A 10,000-nucleotide genomic window follows, 5' to 3' on the forward strand; every position below is an offset into this window, starting at 1 on the left:
AACATACACATATTCTTGTAAGCTTCATGAACGAATATTTCTTTAATGCGTTCTCCCTGAATGCTATGGTGGTGAAATATTGTTGTTAAAGATATCGTATAAGTCGAATGTTAAAAAGTAAAAAAAAAAAAATGTTGGTATGAAGTGTGTAGGGAAGGCGAGCTGTACCTGCAGGGTTATTGGATATCAGGAGGGCAGTTGATGCCATCAAAGTCAGGAAAGAATTTTTATATAGTCTTGCGAGGCTATGCTTGTGCTTCAGTTGGATGTGACGTGTGGGTGACGGGGTTAATTTTAAGTTACTAGTTCATCATGGAGTGACCTTTTCGTTAAGCATATTTATACCATGATGATTTTGCAGGATGTTAAAGACTATCAATAATACCAAGGAATGGTTAAGAGCATGCAAGTCGACCAGACGACAACATGGTGTTTTCTTTGGCCAAAGTTAAAGCAGGAGGAGTCATAGGTTGCACTGCTAAAAAGGAAAAATTCTAAATAAAAAAATAAAAAAGTGAAAGGAAGGAGTGGCATGGGTTGTAATGATGGCAAAAAAGCAAGGTGTCAAAAGTGGAGGCAAGTCGAGGTATGAATTTTAGTGTTAGACACCAAAGCACCCTAACAAACCAGAAAAAAAAAAAAAAAAAAGGAGGAGCAATTAAAAGTGCAGTTAAACAGAGGCACAGATTTTAGCGTTGATATCCAAGGCGGCTCAACATACCCAGCCATGCAGTGGGCAGCCGTCAGCACGTGTCTGGGAGTGATGAGCGCTCCACCACAGTATGTGATGTTCCTCTTGTCTCTCACGCCCACCGCCCACGGCAGCGCGCCCTCTTTCACGTCATTCCCGCCCACTACACGCCCGCTCAGCCCACACACGCTCACCTGGGAGGAGGACGAGGGTACAGAGATCGTGGGGCTGATGGCGATGAGGTTGGTGAGGGGTTTCGAGGTGGTGGTGTTACTGGTGATAGTGGTGGTGGTGGCGGTAGTGTTGGTGCGTTTAAAAGGCCACAACGCCCACCATAATCGGGGCGTCCTTGGTCCTGAGGTGTGCAGGCCGCGTGTGGGAGAGAATGTAGTAGCCACTGTAATGGGAGAAGGGAAATGACGGGATGCGGAATGTTAGGACCTGGTGAGTGAAGGTGTTCTCCCCCACACCTCGAGGGTTGCTGATAACTCCTTGACGTCAGTGATAGAGCTCTCTCTCTCTCTCTCTCTCTCTCTCTCTCTCTCTCTCTCTCTCGTTATTCCTAACAACGTATGTCTCATGTATAACCAGAAAACATAGGAGCATTTGCTGCTTGTGTTATTATTGGTATATGTGTTTTTTTTTTTTCATTATTGGTAGTAGTAGTAGTAGAAGTAGTAGTAGTAATAGTAGTAGTAGTAGTAGGAGGAGGAGGAGGAGGAGGAGGAGTAATTGTAGTTATAATAGTGGTAGTAGAAGTGGTAGTAGTAATCGTTGTTGTTTAATGGTAGTGAATGGTTGTTTAAATTCTTTTTCGTTCAGTACAACTTCAGTGTCACAAACTATCGTTCATCGTCCATAATAGACATACATACAGACAGGCAGTAAAGTGGAACAGAGGAAAAGATGGATAAACACCATTAGTACTGACAGAGTTATACAGGTGTTTGTTAATAGATGGCACTCGTGCAATTATCCCTGTCGATCCAGGTGCCTGCTGTGTGCACACCCCCACCCTTGTCGAGGCGCTGGTACTCCCATGATGATTTGATAAACACATTATATCACAGGAATAACTGAAGTTCTCCAGAATGAAAATAGGACACCGTAAACCATTAGATATCGTTTCCGTTAACTCTCTCTCTCTCTCTCTCTCTCTCTCTCTCTCATACCTAAACGTTCTGGACACTTTTTACAATATAGCATACACACACACACACACACACACACACACACACACACACACACACACACTGGTTGAACGTCACAACAGTCTGCGAAAAGGTGGGTCAACTGCCGTCACATTTGGTGATGCCTGATGTAATAAAGAAGGGTGGAGACGTCACACACACACACACAAAAAAAAAAAAAATAAATAAATAAATAAATGAAAATCACCCATAGCGCAGGTGGAGGGTGGTGAGAGGTCATCATTCCCTTGTGTATATGGATTAACCTCTGGAGAGAGAAAAAGATGAGGGGAGGAGGGCAATAAAGGCTACGAGACATTCTCCTGCCTCTTGTAAGTGTAAGCGACAACTTCGATTACATTATATCCGCCTTTGTTTAGTAATTGGACTTTCATTAGGAAGAACCATAGGTGTTGGGTTTTTTATTTTTTATATCTATGAAATAAGTTGGTATGAGAGAGAGAGAGAGAGAGAGAGAGAGAGAGAGAGAGAGAGAGAGAATCCCCTCCTTATTCATTCCTCCTTCCTTCTCCATTCCTGACTTTCTCCTCCTCCTCCTCCTCCTCCTCCTCCTCCTCCTCTCACTGCTACTACAACTACTACTACTACTACTTCTATTATTACCACCACTCTCCACCCATCCTTCACCACCATTCCTCCTCCTTCCTCCTCTCCCTCCATTCCTTATTTCTTCCTCCTTCTTTTCCTTCTACTACTACAGCAGTCTACACATCTTATTCTGGATAACACCTGGAAATACCTGGTAAACGATGGAAATCGAGGGAAATATTAACGAACAGACACGGGGCTGCAGTATATACTTTTTGGGGGGTTATTTGTCTATTTTCTTGGTTGATTTTGGCCTTCCTTCACGCCTGAATCTGGAAGCACACGTAAATTCAACTAAATATTGATGTACAAGCTGGGAGGGAGCCAGGAGAAATGTCTGTCTCGTCCCTTATTTTTCCGTACGGTAATTCATTTTGAAACTCGCGAGAGGCAAGACTCCTAGACTGACCTGCACTGTATATTCTGACCTGCCATCTACTTCAACTAACACCCTGAACATTGCCTGAGGGAGATTGGAATGGAGGGATGTCCCGGGTCTCGGTGCCTTGATGACGTCACTGATATCGTCACGCTTTTAAAATACGTTCGTTGATTTATTTTGAAATTGATCGTTCGAAAAAACAAAACTAGAGTGGAATGGTTTATATATTCTGATTTGCCATATACTTTAATAAATACCTGGAATATAAAAACATTTCTAGGTGGACTAATAATAAAGAAAAATTCAAAACACATTCTGTGATTTTTACGAATAGGGCCTCAAAAAAACTTATAATATTGAGAAGGAAAACACAGCCATACTAGATTATGTTACACATTCTAAATATATATATATATATATATATATATATATATATATATATATATATATATATATATATATATATATATATATATATATATATATATATATATATATATAATTACTTTCCAGATAAACGAAGAAAACATAAGTTTCTCGTCGTATAAAGAAATTTATTTTTTTTTTAAACCTAGCAACGGACTTATTTTAAATTTGAAAATACGAATTGTTACACTAGATTTTATTGGAAGTTATTACCTGGGATACATTTCTTATGTTTTTAAGTCTTAAATCAAACACCAAAACATTCCTAGGCATGCTTATGAAAAAAAATATATATATATATATATATATATATATATATATATATATATATATATATATATATATATATATATATATATATATATATATATATATATATATATATAATGACGAAAGTGTTATTTTAACCAAAAAAAAAAAAAAGCTAGACAAGATTTTATTATGTACTACAACTTGTTATACTTTTCTATTAATAAATTAAATATTAAAACAATGTAAACGCTGTTAATAAAAAAAAAACAAATGAAATGATGACAGAGACGAAGTAGTCTTTTTGCGCCTCTCCTCAATACCTCCTCCTCCTCTCCCCTCCTCCTCACAGTCCTCCTCTCCCGTCCACCTTCTCCTCTTCCACCTATTCCTACAAAGCGAGCCTTTAAATAAACTGGAAACACGTGCAAAACCCTCGAAATTATGCTAAATATGTGACGGGACATTGTTACCTTAGCCGCGGTGGGACGGGGCGGGGGTCGGAATTGCTTGGCGGGTCTCGGCAGGTCGGGGTGCCAAGGATAACGTGGTGTGGTGGTGTGGTGTGGTGTTGTGTGGTGTGTGGTGGTAGTGTTGGTAGTATGGTGGAGCGTGGTGGTTGGTTGTGGTGTGGTGTGGTGTTGTGGTGTTAACACACTTCACTCATACAAGCTTAACTCCGCTGTGTGTGTGTGTTTGTGTGTGGTGCTGATCAGAGGCGAGTTACAAAGCTGTATAATTGGTGTTTAACCCTTAAACTACCACTTGGTGTGTGTGTGTGTGTGTGTGTGTGTGTGTGTGTGTGTGTGTGTGTGTGTGTGTGTGTGTGTGCATTATTTCAATAATTTCTGTGTATGTATATAAGAATGTATGTATGTATGTATGTTTGTATGTGCGCTGAGATTAGTGCATGCCGTACATAAAAAGAATCCATTTAGTCTGCTGCTTATGTAAATAATCAAAGAAACTTGATACTTTATATTTAATCTAATTAAGTCACATTTAATTTCGTGAGAATATGACGGTAATGTTTGTACTCTGGTCTTTTTTTTTTTTTCATAAAACCTGACCTGCCCTTGGGATATATAATGAAGCGAATTTCACGTATTTTGCTGTGTTTGTCTTTCTGTTATTTAAAACTATTATTTTCTTAACGCTTCACGACGCCACTATGCGTCACAGCTTCGTCTGGAACTAATGGTTATTCACAGTAATTGGGAAAGGTTGTGCAGCGGCGACAGCTGGTAACTAGTGACACACACCTCCCCTGAATTCCCTAATGGTGGTAGGAACTGGGAAGTGTCCTCCGTTATACAGTTAAGAAGACTAATGAAATTCATATAATAACGTTAGAAAGAATAAGAACAAAACTGACACACAACACTAGAAAAAAGACTAACAAACCAAACCATGTCTCACACACACACACACACACACACACACACACACACACACACACACACACACACACACACACACACTAAGGTTCATTGCCAGGGAGCCAGCCTGTCACATTATAACCATCAAACATCATAACACTTTTAAAAGACGCCACGTAATTTCCGACCAAATTAGGTTTTTGAAGTTGAGTCGTATATCAAATCTTTTCCTCGCGTCATGACGTGCGTGGAATGGCACTGTAGAAAGTTTTAATTGAACGTATATACTGGGTTATTAATATACAAGTCAATTATAATTGTCTTAAGAATATGATTAAATCCTTGATTTTATGAATACCTTCTTCGGTAGCAACACCGAAAATGTTCCTTATCTGCGCTGCTGCTCCACCACCTTCCCCTCCTGCCCCGCCGCCGTCTTTTCGCCCGTCTCCTCTCCCTCCTGTTACCGTGACATAACAGACCAGGTACACCACCAGGGGCAGGAGGCGCCGCACCGCCATCACTTTGAAGTCGGAACCCAACTGAGCAGTGAAGGAAGAGAGAGTCCAGGGCGGGTGGATACAGATAATAAGGCTGATTGTGAGACTGATCCCTGTTGTTTTTAGCTTTCTGGCTTATCGGGAGAGAAAATAACAAAGTTTAGAGTCCTATTTGTCGTCTTATGTCAATTAGGAAAAATTATTATTATTATTATTATTATTTGCAAGTTCAAGATCAAAAATGTTTATTTCAAAATCTTTGTTAGTAGGCTTGTCTTTATTTTTATTGTGTTTCTCTTAACTTACGGATATATATATATATATATATATATATATATATATATATATATATATATATATATATATATATATATATATATATATATATATATATATATATATATATATATATATATATATATATATATATATATATATATATATATATATATATATATATCAGTTACAGTAAATAGGAAATTATTATTCTTGTGCAGCGAATAATTAGTTTAGTGCGTAAATGATAATTATATATTATTTTCATTATTATTATTATTATTATTATTATTATTATTATTATTATTATTATTATTATTATTATTATTGTTATTATTGTTGTTGTCGTTATTGTTGTTGTTGTTGTTATTACCAGTACCACCACCACCACCAGCACCACCACCACCATCATCATCATCATCATCATCATCATCATCATCATCATATAACTAATTCTTCGTACCGGTGAAAGTCGCTGATATCCTCCTCCGATCTCCGTGTCAGCCTCCCTTTGTCCCTTTTTAGGCCTATGGGATCCTCCTGCTACTTGACATCCCTCTAGAGGCAATATACCTAACCTGCTTTTCCTGTCGCAGGACCCTCTGTAAGTAAGTTTGTGCTTCCCACCTTCAGTTTGTGGTTGAGTGAAGTATTAATTATTGTTTCACGAATGAAGTGAATCATGGAACGGAAATGATACGGAACTTACAGAGGAGTGGCGTCTCACACTGTAGCTGGCTAAAGAGTGCGGGTGAAACAAATAATTGATACACCAGCATGTCTTGACCTGGCCCCTTATAACGCATCATATTTCCTGTTAGACGACCTGTACTTAAATTACATTTTTTTTAACGTGTCAGAGAGACTCGCTAGATGGGAACAAGGAAGAGAATGGCTGCTCAACTTCCCGGCACCAAAAGGTCAGAGAAGGAACTAAAATGGTTATCCATTTTATTTCTGTATGAGTCGTTGATACTTTCCTCTTGAAACAGTGCAAGTCATAGGGAGGAGGAAACAAAGAAACAGAAAGTGAGTTCCAGAGGTTACCAGAGAGCAATGTGACATAATTTGACTATGAGAGAAGTGAACGATTTCGAAGTTTTATCAGATTACATCGTGAAATGGTTCAGGTCACTGCAGAAGAGCAGCGACTGTCCAGAAATGCTGTCCCAAGTATGACCGCTATGCACACAGCACCATTTTTTTTAAACATCAGTGGATATTCAGTACGTGCATATGTGCCGTGAGTATTAAAGAAAAAAAATATGATAATATTCAAATAACATTAATGTTTGCCCCAGATGGAAGGATTAGGTTAAGTTAGGGTAGCCATTTCATTGTTTTCACCATTGATCCCTCCATTGCGTAAATTACGATATGAAAAGAGCATCATATTTTGCCGATAAATAAACAATCACTCTCTGGAAATTAGTTGGCCAAGGACTTGTCATAATCCTCAAAAAAAAAAAAAGTTCTGGAGAACTGTGTGTGTGTGTGTGTATGTGTGTGTGTGTGTGTGTGTGTGTGTGTGTGTGTGTGTGTGTGTGTGTGTGTGTTTGTATGCGCGTGTGTGTGTGTGTATGTGGGTGGTTGTGTGGGGTGTGTATGTGAGATTTGAATGAATACCCGCTGTCCTAATTCAGTCATTGCGCTGCCTCAAATTGCATTAACCCTCCTGCCTTTTCCTCATTCCCTGCTGCCAAAGAGAGAGAGAGAGAGAGAGAGAGAGAGAGAGAGAGAGAGAGAGAGAGAGAGAGAGAGAGAGAGAGAGAGAGAGACAGTGCAAGAAGAAAAGAGGCGTGTTTAGAACGCCGAGAAAAAGACAGGGAGAATTACCAACAACCGGAAGTGTGATGTAATGGGTCACTGCTTTTCATGGGACTCAAACAGGAAGACAAGGAGGAAAAAAGAAACTCCCACATGCAGATCAAAGAAGTTTTATTCCCTGTCTATACGCTGAAAATTGTGTTCCTCTGATGATGTAAAGGTGAATTCGTGTGTGTGTGTGTGTGTGTGTGTGTGTGTGTGTGTGTGTGTGTGTGTGTGTGTGTGTGGTTGATTGTTTGTTTTTTATACTTTTCCATTCACTTTCGTCTTCTTTGTGTTCGTTTTCTCATTTCGTTTGAAGGACGTTCCTCTGCTCCTCCGCTCCACTTCATCACTTCAAGGCCCACTGCTGTGTGGAGAGATTGAAAATTACCATCATCATCATCATCATCATTATTTCTTTTCCTATTCTCAGCATAAATTTTTACGTACACACAATGATCCTTTTTTCTTACTTATTCTTTCTCCTGTTTTCCCATTTATTAATAGCACCTCTCTCATAAGAGAGAGAAAAAATTCTTGAGTTTATATTCAAGCATTTTCTCAGTCTGTTTACCAAGTAAAAGTCAACAAGTGAAGCACACACACACACACACACACACACACACACACACAAGCAAGTAGACACACAGGTAGACACAAAGAGCATAACAATGTTAATGACTTTTTTTCCTGCCTTTTCTATTCAATTCAACATTTTCAATCGCAGTGAATAGAAACCGATACACTTTCATAACAGAATCTTGAAATACCCGTAACTCTCGAAGGTTCACGAATACTCTGACATCAGCCAGACATTGCCCCCTTCACCCCTTTATCCTCTCAACCATCAACACTTCTATTAACCCAGAAAGCATCCACACAAGTGAAATCACCTAGGTTTCCTCTTACTCCTTTTCTTTCTTCTATTCCTGTTTCCCTCGCCCTTCCCTTTTGCTCCTCTCCGTGTAATCGCTATCCTCTGGTTGGTTGATTACCGGCCAATTAGGGAGCACTAATAGATGTTTCGTTGTGTAAGTTTCATGTAACTTTCCTTCAAAAAAGCGTTCAGGTATTACTGGAATTGAGGAGGTCTTATTGGTTACTACTCTCGTTTCCTTCAAAAAAGCGTTCAGATATTACTGGAATTGAGGCGGTCTTATTGATTACTTCTCTCGTTTCCTTCAAAAAAGCGTTCAGGTATTACTGGAATTGAGGCGGTCTTATTGATTACTTCTCTCGTCCATACCTCGTACACCTCCTCCTCTTTTTCCCTGCACTTCTCTCATAAGAACATGACATAAGAAATAAGGGAAGCTGCAAGAAGCGACCATGCTTACACGTGGCAGTCCCTGTATGAAATATACCTACCTATTTCCACCTGTCATCCCCATCCATAAACCCGTCTAATCTTCTATCAAAGCTCCCTAATGTCTTAGCACTAACAACATGATTACTGAGTCCGTTCTCTCCTCAGTGGCGTTCTGTTTATTTTTCTTCTCGTCTTTCACCTTCATCTCCTCATTTCTCTTTCTCTTCACCTCGTCACGTCTCTATTTTTTCTTCTCGTCTTTCATCTTCTCTTTCCTTCTGCCTCCTTAAATGCCAACGAATCTCTGGTGTCTGTTCTTTCTGATTAATTTTTGGATCTCCTCTGTTGTTCTAGTTATTTTTTGTTAATTATTTACTTTGATTTGAGAGAGAGAGAGAGAGAGAGAGAGAGAGAGAGAGAGAGAGAGAGAGAGAGAGAGAGAGAGAGAGAGAGAGAGAGGTATAGTGAGTGTGAACCCCCCCCCTCTCTCTCTCTCTCTCTCTCTCTTTCTCTCTCTCTCTCTATGGGACGCACCACAATGTCCTCTCCAACACCAGTACCGCCAGGGCTAAGGTCACGCCAATCACGTAGAGGAAGAAGGCGCCCTGCAGATGAGTGATGGTGATAGCGCTGGTCTGTCCTCGCCTCTTGCCTCCTCCGCCTGTAATTCTGCCACCCAGCTTAAGAAATTCGTCCCTCTTATATTTCTCCACCAGTCCTGACTGCACTAGGCGCTCCAGGCTGTGAAAGTGAAGGAGGAGGTGTTATAATAGGCAGATTATGAGACTGAGGTTTCATTATAAGAATGGTTATATTTTTTATTTTTAAGATTTGTGTTCTCTTGAGGCGAGTTTTCTTTCACCCGCATTTCCCTCACGTGGTAAAGAAATAGAAAATGGAGAGAAAAGTAGTTATATAAAAGAAGAGGTTAGGGATAATTATGATAAATAAAGAGAATGACTCTTTTCGGTGAAGTTTCTATCCTCTTACAGGAGTTTCCTTTTCTTTGCTCTTTTTTTTCTTTTTTTTTTGTGTTAAGGATATAGAAAATGAGGCGACAAAGGAGTAAAAAGAATGAAAAAGCTTCCATTAGATTAGAAAGATTGAAGCAAAACTCGGAGAAGATTATCGGTTTTCACAAGTTTTGCAAAGGTTTGTGTTGTTCTCTCATAGCGGATTC

The 10,000-nt window shown here is 39.4% G+C and overlaps 1 protein-coding gene across 1 annotated transcript in view; it reads right to left on the reverse strand.

The window, feature by feature from the left end:
- LOC135103243 (uncharacterized) overlaps positions 1–5,447 on the reverse strand; it is a 16,840-nt gene extending 11,393 nt beyond the window's left edge. The window contains exons 1-4 of the mRNA XM_064009288.1: positions 5,285–5,447; positions 5,029–5,053; positions 4,021–4,204; positions 886–1,088 (exon numbers count right to left, since the gene is read on the reverse strand). Of these exons, the coding sequence (XP_063865358.1) occupies positions 886–1,088; positions 4,021–4,204; positions 5,029–5,053; positions 5,285–5,447 (575 nt within the window). The remainder of the gene's footprint in view (positions 1–885; positions 1,089–4,020; positions 4,205–5,028; positions 5,054–5,284) is intronic.
- Positions 5,448–10,000: the final 4,553 nt, after the last annotated feature.

The sequence above is a fragment of the Scylla paramamosain genome, chromosome 9, assembly GCF_035594125.1.
Source record: "Scylla paramamosain isolate STU-SP2022 chromosome 9, ASM3559412v1, whole genome shotgun sequence".
Taxonomy (NCBI): domain Eukaryota; kingdom Metazoa; phylum Arthropoda; class Malacostraca; order Decapoda; family Portunidae; genus Scylla; species Scylla paramamosain.